The sequence below is a fragment of the Canis lupus genome, chromosome 20 (genome assembly GCF_003254725.2).
Source record: "Canis lupus dingo isolate Sandy chromosome 20, ASM325472v2, whole genome shotgun sequence".
Lineage (NCBI taxonomy): Eukaryota > Metazoa > Chordata > Mammalia > Carnivora > Canidae > Canis > Canis lupus.
Genome location: NC_064262.1, coordinates 49,213,861 through 49,230,080, shown reverse-complemented (window position 1 = coordinate 49,230,080; position 16,220 = coordinate 49,213,861). Strand labels below are relative to the sequence as shown.

The 16,220-nt window shown below is 46.9% G+C and overlaps 1 protein-coding gene across 1 annotated transcript in view; it reads right to left on the bottom strand.

The window, feature by feature from the left end:
* Window positions 1-16,220, bottom strand: part of CACNA1A (calcium voltage-gated channel subunit alpha1 A) — a 220,492-nt gene that overhangs the window by 99,988 nt on the left and 104,284 nt on the right. Inside the window, exon 6 of the mRNA XM_049098218.1 lies at window positions 13,462-13,655. Within this exon, the coding sequence (XP_048954175.1) occupies window positions 13,462-13,655 (194 nt within the window). The remainder of the gene's footprint in view (window positions 1-13,461; window positions 13,656-16,220) is intronic.

Below are 16,220 nucleotides of genomic sequence, written 5' to 3'. Positions count from 1 at the left end.
CTCACTTTCCACAATGATCCCATTTCCGATTAAGGTCACATTTTTCAGGTACTGGGCGTTAGGACTTATGTGTATGATTTGGGGATGGGAGGACACAATTTAATCCTTAACACATGGTACAACCCCTTGGAAGAGGATTTGGGAACTTCTACTAAAATTAGTCATATACCTGTACTACCACCCAGAAAAATTCCACTCCTGAGTCCTGGAGAGCTGTCCCACAGGAACAGGAACCTGTGTATGCACAAGATGGTTCACAGTGGTGCATACACTGTAATAGCCCTAAATTGGAAATGACTGAATCCTCAACATTGAGAGAGGATAAATCAATGGAATACCATGTAATGAATGACTGCCACTTGTCATGCAAAACCTCACAGAGTTAGTGTCAAGCAAAGGGAACCAGACAGGGAAGAACATATACATGAGATTCCATTTGTACAAAATGCAAAAGCAGGCAAACTAGTCAATCATGATTGAAGTCCTGATGGGGTACCCTTTGGGGAAGGGGCACATGGGGGCTTCCAGGGGTGAGAAGGTTCTGTTTCCTGATCTGGGTGCTGGTCACACGAGTGTGTCCAGTTTGTGAAAATCCATCAAGCTCCTTTACTTCAATTTTTAAACTTTTTTTTTGGGGGGGGTCAACTTTACCTTAAGACGGAAGGCAAGTAACTCCTGGTACAACATGCATGACTCTTGAGGACTCTATGCTGAGTGAAATAAGCCAGTCATAAAAAGACAAATACTGGGAATACCTGGGTGGCTCAGTTGGTGACGCATCTGTCTTTGGCTCAGGTCAATCCCCTCAGGGTCCTGGGATTGAGCCCTGTGTCAGGCTCCCTGCTCAGTGGGGAGCCTGCTCTCCCTCTTCCTCTGCTCCTCTCCCTCTGCCTGCCATCACCCCACTTGTGCTCTCTTGTGCATTCTCTCTTTCAAAAGAGACATAAGTTCTTAAAAAAAAAAAAAGACAAATGCTTTATGACCCTACTTCTGTGAGGTCCCTACAGGAGTCAGTCACAAAGACAAGAAGTAGATGGTGGGCACAGGGGCTAGGAGAGGGGCAGGGGGTCAGTGTTCAGAGGGGACAGTCTCAGCATGTAAGACCTAATGAGTTCTGGAGATGGGTGGTGAAGATGGCTGCACAGCAATGAGAATGTACTTAATGCCACAGAACTGGACACTTAAAAATGGTCAAGATGGTAAAGTTTATGTTGTGTAAATTTTCCACAATTAAAAAAAAAAAAGGAAAACAGCAAATGAACAAAGTCAACTTTCATCCTGGACACAGACAGGTTCTGGGGACAATTAACATGTCAGGGCTCCTAGCTCATGTTCTTCCAACAAACACCCAAGGTTCTGATGCTCTGCTTCTAGAAGGTTCTGGAAGAAAGAATGGAATCAGCAGAACAGGGCTGGACAGAAGGCAGGACTGGCTTTGTGCTTTTCTTTTCCAGTGCTGCAGCAGCTGAGGATTCTCATGCCTATTTCTTAGGCTAAATATAGTCCAGGGAGAGAAAGCCTGCACCAGCCAACACGAGAAAAAGTCTAGGCCATCTCGGGAAACAGGTTTGGGATGGGGACAGAGCAGTGGGTGCAGGGAGAGAGGCAGGATGGAACAGGGAGAAACAGGAGAGGCCCTTCCATCTCAGACTCTGCCCACACCCCAGCTCCCCAACAGGCTTAGGACCCTCTGGCCCATGACACGTTGCCCAACATAATGCCAGACATGCCCAGTGCCAGGCACTCACCCTACCTGAGCTCAGTTAATTCTCTTACGTACCCCAAAAGGTGCCATATAATCCTTCCCATCCTCCTGGGAGGGTAAAGAGAGGTAAGGTTCCATGCTCAATGACTGTTCTGGGTTGCACTGTGACCCCCTCAAAAGATGTTGTGAAGTCATAACCCCAGTACCTAGGAATGTGACTTTACTTGGAAATGGGGTCCCTGTAGTTGCCATCAAGTTAAGGTGAGGTTGTGATGGGGAGGACCCTCATACAATATGACTGGTGTCCTTTTAAAGAGGAAAATACTCTGCTACCAGCAGAAGCCAGGAAGAGGTGAGGAAGGATTCTACCCAGACTCTCAGAGGGAGTACAGCTCTGCTGACATCTTAGTCTCAGACTTCTAGCTTCTATGTGATGACAGCCATAGAAAGCAAATATAGTCCCTGAGCTACTAAATGGCAGAGGTACCCCACCCCCCAATGCCCCTGTCACTCTGCCCCGGATAACTATGCTCCAGTCACATGGGCTCCTTTCAGCTCCTCAGAAGCATCAGGCACAGTCCCACCTCAGGATCTTTGACCTTGCTGCTCCCACTGCCTAGAAGGTTTTTCCCCCAGATTCCTACACGGCTCCCCCTTTATTCTCCTTCAGGTCTTTGCTCAAATGCCACCTTCCCTGGGAGGTTTTCCTTTCTTTTTTTAAAAAAGATTTTATTTATTTATTCATGAGATACAGAGAGAGGCAGAGACATAGGCAGAGGGAAATGTAGGCTCCCTGCGGGGAGCCTGATGTGGGACTTGATCCCAGGACCCTGGGATCAGGATCTGAGCCAAAGACAGACGCTCAACCACTGGGCCATCCAGGCATGCCTGGGAGGTCTTCCTTGATGGTCCTTCATTTCTAATCCCATTTCCTGCTCCATCTTTTCACTTAGCACTTCCCCCTCTCTACACTTTACCTATTTCTCCTGCTCACTGTCCATCTCCCTAGCTGGAAGGTCGGTTCCACAGGGAGCAAGGGCACTGTGCTTTTTTGTTGTTGTTCACTGCTATATTCCCTAGCACAATGCCAGGCATGCAAAGCAGTGCTCAATAAATGTAGAATGACTAAATGAGAGGTGGGTCCAAGTTCCCCACATGGCCCACATCCTCACTTACCTCCCTCACCTCCCTTTGTCTACTTTTCTCCCTGGGACTGAGGGAGATCTTGTTCTCCTTCCAATCTGTCCTGAATCATTCAATTCCATGTTCTGGAGCCAACTCATGGAGAAGCGGGCAGAGGGGTGGGTGCAGTTTTTGATTAAGAGGTGGGCTTCCCCTGGGGTCTGCTTGGGAGCAAAATGGAAACTGTTTCCCCAGAAGAATGGCTGGAGCTGCCATGGGTATTCTGACAGCAGAGAATGTGAGGAGCTCACACGTCCCCTCCTGGGTCTGACTTCCTTTGGCTGTTCAGGTAAAGGGCGGGTGTGTGTGCACAAGTCTGTGTCTGGGGAAATGAAGGAGGATGGAAATTTGCTCACCTGTCATGATCAGTAATACTGAAAAGGACATGCTCGTGAAAGCCCTGTCTTTTTTCCAAAGGCTCAAAGAGTTCGGAACACTATTTCTTATTAGTGCTGTCACTAAACATTTCTGGTGATATGGTGGGATGGCCCCATCCTGGTGCCCCCCATGGTTGGCTGAGGGCCACATGATCGTGCTGGCCAGTAAGAATTGAGTAGAGACAGCTGCACCACTTTTGGACCAGAGCACTGAACTGTCAATGTGGGACCCTCAGGGCTCTCTTGCCTCTTGGAACAGCAAGTGGCAATGTCCTAGCTGCTCTATTAGCTGGATCCCAAGTGACTATGGTGAGCACAGCCCCGTCTCCCCCACTGCCAATCTGCACTGGTTTGTAGTGTGAGCAAGAAAAGAGGTTTGTTGTTAATGTCACAGAGACTTTGGGGGATGCTTGTTACTGCAGCATCACATAGTTTTCCTGGCTGGTACACCCTGATATCTCCTTGGTTTGCTCCTTCACCTCCTTCAGGTCTTTCTCAAATGCCACTTTCTAATCCTTCTATGGATCTCATGAGGCAGGTGGGGAAAAAGAATGTCTCCGGTTATGTCTGATGGAGAAATTGGTACACCAAAAGGTAAAGTTCAGGATTATAATGTGCTAGTTGTTTCTGTTCTCTGAGTCTCTGCCTGGAGCCCAGTGTCCCCTTGATCTCAGTGTGGTTGATTCCTCCTCCTCACTCAGCCTTCAGCTCCACTGTGCCCTGCTCAGAGAAGCCTTTCCAGCCCACCCAACCCAAAGGACTAGCCCCTTCCTCCAGCACTGTCAGACATGCATTCTCTTCCCGGCATGCTTTGTTTTCTGAATCATCTTGTCGATTTATACATTTGCTTATTTGTGGATTGTCCTTGCTCCCAAAAACGTCACCTCCCCAGTGCCCAGAACGGCACCTGGCATACAATAGGTACTTACTAAGCATTGGTGACATAACGCATGCACATAATCCTGAGGTCCCTGGGAGTGGATTGTTTAAATAACATCAGGGACAGGGACGCCTGTGTGGCTCAGTTGGTTAAGTATCTGACTCTAGATTTCAGCTCAGGTCATGATCTCAGGGTCCTGAGATGGAGCCCTACACTGGGCTCTGCGCACCATGGGAAGTCTTGAGATTCTCTCTCTCCCTCTCTCTCTGCTCCTCCTCCTCAATAAATAAATCCATCTTTAAAAAAATAATATCAAGGACAGGAGACTATCTCAGGTCCAAATGATCAGGCTGTTTCCCTGGGAATGAAGAGGCAGGAAAGACAACCACTGTCACTTCAGTAGAGCAGTTTTGAGCCAACAAAATACCCCTTGATCCCCACAATTTCCATACCCAGTGCATGGAGGAAATAGGCTGAGGAAAGCAACATGACTTGCCAGCTTGCACAGGGTGTGGATGGCACAGCTAGGGCTAGAACCATCCTTCTGGCTTACAACATAGAGATTTTTCCCTGTATTTCACCTCTTTGCTACACTTACATAGTATTTAATATTTATAATGGTTGGCCCGTAAGAGCCTTAAAGGAGATACTGATTCTCCCAGCACTGTCGGTGCCTAGTTGTGGTGCCTGGCGCTTAGCAAGCATTCAATAAATACTCATCAAACAAATTAATGGCTGAGTCCCAGTAAAATTCTTAAGTGCCTTCTGTTTTATGGTTTATTTTCCTCTAATTTTTTGAGCATGGTTCATTCAGAAAAAAAAAAAAAAAGATGTTAAAAAAAAACTCAGCTCAGGAGAACACCCAATTCCCCAGCATACTGAATAAAAATGGTGTGGGTTTGACTGTGAAAGAAAAGGTCCCACAGTGGCTGTGAGGAAGGTCGTATATCCCAGTTTATTCCCATTGTAGATCATAAAATGCCTGTTAATTATTTTTTGAGTCTTCCTTTCCGTACTTGCTCTCAAATTGTCCTGCTTTAGATGATAGATTATATAGCTTCCTATATGGTAAGGAAGCTTCTTATGTGGTCCTGTCACCTCCTTTTGGCCCTAAGCTCCCTTGTTTGCCCTCACTCCCCACCAGCCACGTGAGCCACCTTGCTGCTCCTTACAAATGCCAGAAACGTTCCTGCCCCAGGGCCTTCGCCCTGGCTGCCTTGTCTGCCTCCGTCTCTCTTTCCTAGCACACTTGCATGGCACCCCCCTTCACCTCCTTTAGGGCTTTTTAGAAGAACTGCAGTCTCTCACTTTGACAACCCACAACCCCTCTATTGCTTAACTTTTCTCCTTAAGCTCTCATTCCCCTCTTGCACAGGAGTCCTCAAAGTATAGCCCATGGCCTAGCCACTTATGTTTGTATGTATGGTTTTATTGATACACAGCCATACCCATTCCCTTATGTATTTTCTCTGTGGTTGCTTTTGTGTTACGACAGCAGATTGAGCCTTGTGACAGAGGCTGCATGGCTTGCCAAGCCTCAAATATTTAATATACTATCTGCCCTTTACACATACACATAAATAATCTCTTAATTATGTTGATGATCACCTGCTTCCTCCACTAAAATGTCAACTCCCCCAAATAGGGATTTTTGTCTCTTCCATTCACTGCATGTTCTGGGTGCCTGGAAGAGCACATGCACTTAGGAGGCGTTCAATGAATGTTTGTTGAATGAATGCATGATCCAAAGTCCCCCCAGTCTTTTTTTTTTAAGATTTTATTTATTTATTCATGAGAGACACAGAGAGAGATAGAGAGGCAGAGGCACAGGCAGAGGGAGAAGCAGGCTCCATGCAGGGAGCCTGATGTGGGACTCGATCCTGGGTGTCCAGGATCACGCCCTGGGCCGAAGGCAGGCGCCAAACTGCTGAGCCACCCAGGGACCCTCCCCCCCCAAGTCTTAATGCTTTGATATCGGCCAAAAGGAGCATCAGTGAATATAAAAGGGTTGAGGTCAAAGATCAGTTTCAACCACGAGTGACCATTTGTTAAGAGACACACATTTATAACCATCAACCAAGCACAGTTTTGCCACTTTGCTAATTGACATTAACTGAAGGGGACAAACACAGTGATAGAGGTGGGGAGGGAGAGGGAGAAAGAGAAGAGGATGGGAAGAGGAGGAGACAGAGACAGACATGACATAAGGGAAATAAAGACAGAGAGGGAGAAGGGGAAGAAGGAGAGAGTCAAACAGAGGGGAGGGGGTGGCATGATTACTTCCCGGTGCTGGGTTACGATTCTGATTTTGTCATGCTTGGCTCTAAGGCCTTGGTCTCCTCATCTGGAAGACGGGGCTAAAAATGTGTCTCGCACAAGGTTGTTTCATGGAGCGATTGACAGTGCAAAAAGACATGTGGCACCCGGTCAATTCAGCAAATAGCAGCCAAAAATTAACTCAGGATGCCTTGGTCCCGCCAGGACTCCCCTGTTGCTCATGAAGGGTCCTGGTTAAAGACCTCAGCCTCTCCACCTACCCTCTCTGGTATCAGCCAAGAGAGGGCAGGTCCCTGTCACACACACCAGCCTCCAGGCTGCTTTGGCCCAGCACAGCCCTCCTGAGTGAGCTTCCCCATGCCACCACCACCACCACCGGGGGAAAAATCCCAAGTTTGGGTAACTCTATCGGGTGACAGATGTTAGCTAAACTCACACGGTGGCAATCACTGTGCAATATACGCCCAACAAAACATCATCCTGTACAACTCAAACTTGTATCTCAATAAAACAAACCCCCCCAAAAAATCTCTGAAGTCTCTAAAGGAGGCTTTTCTCTTGCTGATCTAGCTTTTCTGCCCCAGACTTTAAAGAGAATTTTAAGAAATTACTCCTTTAAAAATTAAACTGCTCTCTGGGGGCACCTGGGTGGCTCAGTTGGTTAAGCAGCTGACTTTGGCTCAGGTCATGATCTCGGGTCCTGGGATTGAGCCCTGTGTCAGGCTCCCTGCTCAGCGAGGGGTCTGCTTCTCCCTCTGCCTTTCCCTTCCCCAGCTCATGTGCGCTCTCTCTCTAATAATGTAAAATCTTAAGAAAAATCAAACTGCTCTCCCTCTCTCCTCCCCTTCCCACCTCTCTCTCACCCTCCCTTTCACCAAATCCCTTTCCTGGGGATCAGTTCAGGGCACCTGGTCCCGCCACAACCTGGCTGCCATCTTCAGGCCACACTCTCAACCTTGGACTCTTACTTGTAAAATGGTGAATAGTCGTCCCTATTTATAAACCAAACTCCTGACTTTATTTGAATTTCATCAGTTTCCCCAGTAATGTCCCCTTTCTGTTCCAGGCCCCCACGCTGTATCTAGTTGTCATATCTCCTTTGGCTCCTCTGGTCTGTGATAGTTTATCAGCCTTCCCTTGTTTATCATGATCTTGGCAGTCTGGGAAAGGACTGGTCAGGTATCCTGCAGAATGCCCTCCAATCTGGGTTCGTCTGATGTTTTGCTCATGATTACACAGGGGTTATGAGGCTTGAGGAAGGACACCAGAAGTGAGGTCCCCCGCCCATCACATCCACACAGTTACACATTCACTGGGGTGTTGACCTTGGTCACTTGCTAGGGTAGTGTTTGCTAGGTTTCCCCTATCAAATGATTCTATCTCCCCCTTCCCTACTACTCTTTGGAAGTGAGTTGCTAAGTCCAGCCCACCCTCCATGAGTGGAGAGACTCACATCCACTTCTGGAGGGGGAGTATCTTCCTATATCAGATGGAATTCTTCTGTAAGGAAGATTTTGGTTTTTTTCTTCACTTACTTTATGTAATAATAAAACAATAAAAAATGGCCATTAATTATTGCCATGTCAATCAAACCTTTGGTGTGGACTCTGTCTAGACAGGTGATGTAGATAAGAGTACCCAGCACACCGTGAACATACTGGGAAAATGTTCATTCCCCTGCCTGCCCTCTTCATCTCCTCATGTCATAATGACCCCAAATCTCTCTTTTTTTCCTCTTAAATCTATAACAAGACAAGTCTAAATATTTTTTTCTGATGATAAAAGGAAATTGTAATCACTGTAGAAAAATTGATAATACAGAGAAGTATCAGGAAAATAAAGATTCCCGAACAAGAGGTCGTCTTGGTATAGTGTCTTCCAGTCTTTCTTTTCCTAACTTATATTTTCAAATGTACACACTTGAGATCAGAAGGTGCTACAGGCTAAAGGGGATCCTGGCTCCTGAGTTCATATGTGGAAGCCCCAAACCCCAGTGTGATGGTATTAGGAGACAGGCCTTTGGAATGTGATCAGGGTTGGATGGGGTCACAAGCGTGGAGTCCCCATGATGAGATTAGTGTCCTTATAATATGAGATGCCAGAGAGCTAGCCCTCTCTCTCCCCACCATGTGAGGAGGCAGCAAGAAGGTGGCTGTCCACAAGCCAGGTGGAGAGTCCTCACTGTGCTGGCCACCCTGGTCTCAGGATTTCTAGCCTCTAGAACAGTGAGAAACAAATTTCTGTTGTTGAAGCCACCTGGTGTATGCTATTTTGTGATGGCAGCTGGAGCTAAGACATAAGGTTTACCTCACCTTGATTCTTTAAAAAAAAAAATCAATTCCCCCCACTCATCATTATACAGTGAGCAAATCCCTGCTTCTGTAAATACTCTCCCAACAGATGCTTTTTAATGACGATGTAATATTCCCTCATACGAAGTGACCAGACGGTACCAAACCAGTTGCTTCCAGTTTTGTTCTATTTTTACAAATAATGCTGAGATGCACATCCTGATATAAACCTTTGACAGCATTGCTGATTAGTTGAGGTTAGGCTTTTTCCAGAAGGCATTTATTTAACCAGGAAGCCAAACAGAAAAGAATTTTGGTACAAACCAAAATTGTGAAAACCTGGAAGGGGGCAGACCATGCCATGTAGGTGGGCTGCTGCTGCTCCCTCTGCCAAGAATCCTCCCCCACAAACAGCTGCCTTGTGCTCTCCTTCTCTGCAGAAATGTCACTTCCTCTGAGGAGCCCTCCCTGATTGCCTGACTGAGACTAGCACCACCTTGCCCCTGTGCTGCTTCTGTCCTCACAGGGCATGTCACTATGTCCCATATTATGTATTTGCTTACTGTCTCCCACTGGAGGGGCAGTTTATTATTTATCATGTTTATTGTTTGTGTCCATCTCCCCTATCAGACTGGGGATTTCTGTCTGTCTTCTTCCTGGTGGGTCCTCTCCCCTCCATCACCTGCCCACTTCCCAGCATGCACTAAGTGCTCAACAGTTAATACACGAATGGATTTCAATGATATTAAGGAACAGAAACAAGATGTTGGGATCATAAAGCACTGCCCACCCAGGAGGTGGCATCCATCTGGCATCTGTGCCCATGGATTCTAAGATACTTGGAGCAGGTGCGTCTGGACTCTCTCCCCATTCAGTGAGGCCATGCCCACAGGCCTAGGCTCTAGCACAAATACAGAGACAAAGATTCCAGACCTGCGGCTGCCGGATGGATTGAGGGGGTGTCCTAGGACAGGTCTGGGCAGGGCTGGCAGAGGCAGAACATAAGAGCAGGGTCCTAATGAATCTAGAAAAGCAACATCTCTGCTCTCACCAGCAGAAACTCAAAGAGAGCCACCTTAGCTCCAGCCTTTGGCAATGAGAGGCTCTAGTAGCTGTAGTATGCATGTGTGTGTGTGTGTGTGTGTGTCTTAATTTGGGAAGCCCCAGATAAGGGATTCAGGTACAGTAGTTTGGGAGGTGTTATGGAATCACCTTCCTCCCCCCACAAAAGATATATTGAAATTTTAACCCTCAGGACCTCAGAATGTGACCTTATTTGGAAACCAGGTCATTACAGAGGTCATTCGTTCAGAGGAGATTATGCTGGAGTAGAGTGGGCCCTAATCCAACATGACTGGTGTCTTTATAAGAAGACAACCATGTGAAGATGGGATATTCAAGTGGAGGGCAGAGAATATGTAAGCCAGGGAATGCCAAGGATTGTTGGCAGCTACCAGAAGCTGGAAGAGGCAAAGAGGGATCCTCCCCCAGGGTCTTCAGAGGGAGCCTGGCCCTGCCAGTACCTTGATAGGGGACTTCTGGCCTCCAGACTGTGAAATAATGAATGTCTGATGTTTTAGCCACCACTTTGAGGTACTTTATTATTACTCTAGGCTCACATGAAACCCAGATCAGTACTGGGGTTTCTACCCACAGGATGGCGGTGGGATGTAAGCACATGTAAAGTTCTAGAAGGCTACTCTGACTGAGTTACAGCTACCTGTGGGGTGAGGGTGGGGAATAAAGTGAGACCCCGCAGCTCGCTTCCTTAGGTGCTGCTGAAGTTTTTATGATGAAAACATCATATATGTTTCTGAAAGGAGTGCCCACCAGCGTGGAGAATTCGGCCTACAATTTGCTGAGGACCAGGCACTGTTCTAAACACTTCACATGTACCCACCTCACTCAGTGCTCCTGCCTTGTGAGGTGGGACCGTGCTTCTGCTCATACCACACAAGAGGAAATGAGGCACAGAGAGGCCAAGTGACTTGCCCAAGGTTGCACAGCAAGGAAGTGGTGGAGTCAGAATGGGAACCTAGGCAGTCTCGTACCTGACTCTGTGCTCTCACCAATTACCCGGAGCTTGTTTCCCCCAAGACAGCTTAGCTCCAGGACGAATAGCCCTTCCAACAATGGTGCTTATGACTGGGGAATCTTCTGGAAATTTGTGGTCCTACTCATGCTTACTCTCCCACCACTAAGCACATCCTCAGTATCTTCCTCTGAACCTCTGGACAATTTCTCTGGACATCTGGCCTCATGATACACCCCTTTCCCATGTTTACAATTCTTTTAGCTTTTGCTCCTCAGTCCCATTCTCTGCTGGAGTTTCCTTACCTTCCTGGCTCCTGGCTCTGTTTCACTCCCAGCAGGGCTCATTTCCCCCTGCAGCCTCCTCTCATATCACCCTTGCAAAGTAAACACCTAGAACCCATAAAAATCCCCTAGCAAGCTTTTGCAATTGGGTGTAACCTTTTGTCCAAGCTGTTTGCAAGTGAGGTCCAAGAGAGAGACTGAGCATTTCTCAGATCTGTGATCTGTTTCTAGACATGCTATGCTCAGAGAGTCTTTATACAAATTAGAACACCATGTCTTCTTCCTACAGTCTTTACATTTGTTAAAAAACTATAATAATGGTGGACATCTATGTAGTCTACAATACAAATTACACTTCTGAGACGTGGTGGCTTGTGCAGTGTGTGACATGTACAACTGTCTATGGCACTTTTGCAGTCCACTTCCAGGCTGCACTCTCAATCCCACCCTAAAATGAGCCACTGATTAAAAGGATAGGTTTTTGTAAATCTCCCTTCACTTCCAAGGGGAAAACTTTCTTAAGAAACATAGACCTGGGGATTCCTGGGTGGCTCAGGGGTTTGGCGCCTGCCTTTGGCCCAGGGCGTGATTCTGGGGTCCTGGGATCGAGTCCCGCTCGGGCTCCCGGCATGGAGCCTGCTTCTCCCTCCTCCCATGTCTCTGCCTTTCTCTCTCTCTGTGTTTATCACAAATAAATAAATAAAATCTTAAAAAAAGAAAAAGAAACATAGACCTGCTTCCAGGAGGAGAGTTCAGCAACTGTGTATGCAGAAAGAAGCCTGGTATTGTTTCCCCAGCAAGCCATGCCCTGGCTCATATGGGAAGAAACTTAACTGGCAATTTTAGCACTTAGGCAGGCAGAGAGGATACCTCCATGAGTCAACAGAGTCATGTGTGTGGAGCAGCCCCAGGGGATGCTCCATGAGGTCGCTACACCTGTGGCATCCTGTATTTGATTCTGAATCCTTGACTCCACCCATCTCTAGCTGCCAAGAGGCAAATGGCTTGGGGGCCTTTCACCTGCACAGGCTGGTGAGGAAGGTGTGCTGTGTTTAGGGCAGAGAAGGCTCTAAAACCTGCACATCTAAATATCTATCAAAATTATAAATACACTTTAACCATTGACCCAGTGAACCCACTTCTGGGGAATGGACACCACCAACTCCAGCTCTATCTGCACAAGGATGAAAAGACATAAATGCAGCACTGCTCATGGCAGCTCTGAGTTCAAGGTCAGAGGATGGGGAACCATCCAAGCATTCGTCTCTGGGGAACTGATTAAATAAACCATGGCCCTCCAAATAATGGAGTGCTATGCAGCTGTACAAAAGAACGAAGACATACTCCATGTCCTGCCATGGAAAGATCTCCAGGATATGTTGTTACGTGACCAAAAAACCCCCACAGAATAGAACAGTATGTATAGAATGCCAGCCTTTGGGGTAAGAAAAAAGGATATAGATACGATTACATTTATATTTGCATAAATACTGAAATCATACACACCAAGGAACTAAAGGGGTTGCACGTGGTGGGGGGATGGGAAACAGGATGCAAGTGGGCCAGGTGGACTGGTCTCTAATGTTTTCAAGATCTCAGACAAGAGTACTGACGGAGGCCCACATACTCTGTGTAAATATTTAAAAACTACTAAATAAAATATGCTGTATGCTTCTCCTTTGTAAACATACCTTCATAAGCACTCGGAAGGTCAGGGTGGAATTTAGAACCTAGATGTCTGCACCAGATCACGATGTAAGCAAAGCCAGCCCTGCCCCCTGGCCACGCATGATGGCTTGTCTTCTCCCCAACTCACGGCTATGTCTGGCCCAGGGGTGGGGGTGGGCTTCATGCACAGACGCATGGGCACTTCTGCTCACATGTCTAAGCTCCAGCCACATTTGTGCGAACAGACGCTCCTAGGACATGTGGTGGCACAGTTGGAGAACAGACCCACAGAAGAATCTCATGCAAGTCCACAGAATCTCGGCTTGGGCAGAAAATTCCAGAATCCTGGATAATCCAAGAGGGTGGTCCAGAAAGTGGGGTAAGTGGTGCCCGCTGCTGGTAGATGCCTCCCCTAAGCCCCATGGACTCCTCACCCTGCAGGGAAGGGCAGGGATGGCAGAGGGCCAACATTAGTCCCAGCACAGGGCCCTTCTTTTATCCATGTGGGCTTTTGAATCACATGGGCCTTTTACATATTAAAAAAATCTAAAATTATATTGAAACACTTGCACAGTGAAACGTATTTGGCATCTGTGTGCCCTCTGGATTTCCATGTCCTGAGGGGCCTCCTCTACTTAAAGTTCTGAAGATTCGCAGCTCTGTGCCCCGCCCCGCTGGCCCCACCGGCTCAGAGTCCCTCCAATGCAGCCTCAGGAATTGGCTGGTCCAGCGGGGGCTACCTCCCCCCGAGTTTGCATCACTTACATTGTAGAGGAGGTCAGTCCACCCTTCCATGGTGATGCATTGGAAAACTGTCAGCACTGCAAATAGGATGTTGTCGAACTGAGTAATCCCATTGTTGGGCCCTTCCCAGTAGGGCTGACATTTGGTCCCATTGGGGCAGGTGCGGGCGGGTTCCTCTGTCCCACACGGAGCTGGAGACTCACCCTGAATGTCATCTGTGAAAGGGAAGGGGGACAAAAGTCAGGGGAAGGGGCTAGGAAAACCAACTCTGAGAAATAGGGGCTGTCAGGGTTCAATACTGTTGGGGGAAAAATGACTATTGAACTGAATCATCAGGCTTTTTTTTTTTTTTTAAAGTACATTTTTTTCCTGTACTTTTTTTTCCGAGTACTTTTCCTGTACATTTCCTAAACTTCTAAGATGGATTCACGTTCTTTTAAGGCTACACATAATGGCCCTTTGCGTGCAGCTTTAGCTATTATCTCACAAAATTTGCCATGCGTTATCATGATCACTCAAGTAAAATATTCGGTAATTTCCATTATCATTTCTTCTTTGACCCATGGATAACCAAGATGTGTTTCTTTTTTGTTTTTTTTTTCTTTTTTGTTTTTTAAACAAACTTTCCAGATATTTACAAAAACAGAATAGTATAGAGGCACCTGGGTGGCTCAGTCGGTTGAGTGTCTACCTCTTGATTTCAGCTCAGGTCATGATCTCAGGGTTGTGGGATCAAGTCCCATGTAGGCTCTGTGCTCAGCAGGGAGTCTGCTTTTCCCTCTCCCTCTGCTCCTCCCTTTGCATGCTCACACGTGCTCTCTCTCTCTCTCTCTCTCAAATAAATAAAATCTTAAAAAAATAGAATAATATAACAAATTCCCATGCACCTATCACCAATTTCAACACTTATCAACTCAGGGCTAATCTTGTTTCATCTGTACCCCCTCCCCACATTTGCTTTGCAGTAGAATATTTTTAAAGCAAATCTCAGATACCCTATCATTTCATCTGTACATTAAGAAGCATGCTTCTTAATTTCCTAACACTTTCAGAGTTTCTGTTTGTTACCAATTTCCAGCTTAATTACACCGTTGGTCAGAGGATATGTCTTGTATAATTTAGTCTTTTAAGATCTGTTGAGATGTGCTTTATGTTCCCTAATACAGATGGTTTGGGTGAATATGCCATGCAATTTTGAGGTGATTGGGTGCAGTGTTCTCTAGACTTCCATTAGGACAAATATGTGAATCGTGTGGTGCTGTTCTTCTGTAGGCTGATTTTTCTTTTTTTTTTTTTCTTTACTTCTCTCATCTGTTTTTTCTCTCTCTCTGTCTCTGTCTCTTTCTTTTTTCTCTCTTTCCTCCTCTTTTCTTTTTTTTGAGATGTACTGGGCTCTGAGAGCTGTTCTGGGGGCGAGGGAGGCCAGTACACACAGTACTTACCCTTAGGCACAGGAGCTAAGTTTTCTCCCCAAACAGCAAGAGGCAGATTGTAAAAATGCCACAAGGAAAGAGACACATGCCAACAGATGCCCCTTTCGCTGGCAACCAAAGACGGCTTCCTGGAAACGTTGGGCTGGGCGCCAAAGGTGGGGTCTGAATTCCAAGGTATTGATGGGGTGACCCCGGGAACACATGGAATCAGGGGAGCGCAGAATGACCCCGGGGTGTCCCCACTAGACCAGAGCAGTGGATATGAGAGGACCCTATTCAGTGAGTCACACTTTTGAAGGCTTTCAGAGAATGACGCTGTCAGCCAAGAAAACAAACAGCCAAGTGTGTAAACTCAAGCTCTCCACAAAATAAAAATATATCTCAATGGATGTGTTATGGACACAAATTCCCAACCCCCACTCGGCACGCAGCAGAGAGAAATAAACCAGCACGGAAGGCGTGAATCTCATCGGCCTTTGAAGCTTCGGTTAAACAGAAACTCTAGATCATGCAATGTGACACTCGCCACTCTCAGAAGTGACACCTACTGCTCAAGAAGCAATGACCACTAGTTTAAGTGGCTGGAAATGCCTTCGTCATTCATGCTGGACTTGGTACAGGGGGACTATTATTTAACAAATACAGGCTGGAAAGCAAAATCTTTTAAACATAAGGCTCAGAGCAGGGGGAAGAAAATGCATGTGCTCCTATAATAAATGAGAACCACCGTTTGTTGGGAAGGTCACCTCTGTCCAGAACCTTCTCCATCTCTACCTCACGACCAAGTCTGGCTCAGTTCCCCCCACCCCACCCCGTGGCCCCCTGTGTCAGCCAGTGAGCACTGGTCCTTCCTTTTCTTCAGGGCCACAAGAGCTCCTCAATGTTCGTATTTCGTGGGGAGATAAGAGCAACGAGCTAGTTGCAGACAAGGAGTCTTGTCTCCTCAAACTCTTTTGGAGGCTCTTGGAAAGCAGAAAGCCTTCCACTTTAACTTCACATTTCTCTGCGTGTTTAGCACACTTCTGGGCACGCAGGAACCAGGGTTCTGGGCGATAAAGGAACACAGCTGAAAACCTGTCTCTCCTTAGCACTCCTGCCCAGTGCTTCTTCTGATTTTTAAGCCCCACTCAACCCTCCGCCCCCCCCCCCATCACGAAACACTCAGAGGGCTGCTTCTAGAAAAGCAACCGTCCAGAGAGTCTGAGGAATTTGGTTATAAATATATTTTAAAATTAACCTGCTGCCTGGGTGTCTGTATATATCTGTCTCTTACTCACACGCCTTATATTTTTAATCGCAAGCTTTTCAGTCATCCTCCTAAAATGAGGCTTCCTAGCCCCCCCCAGC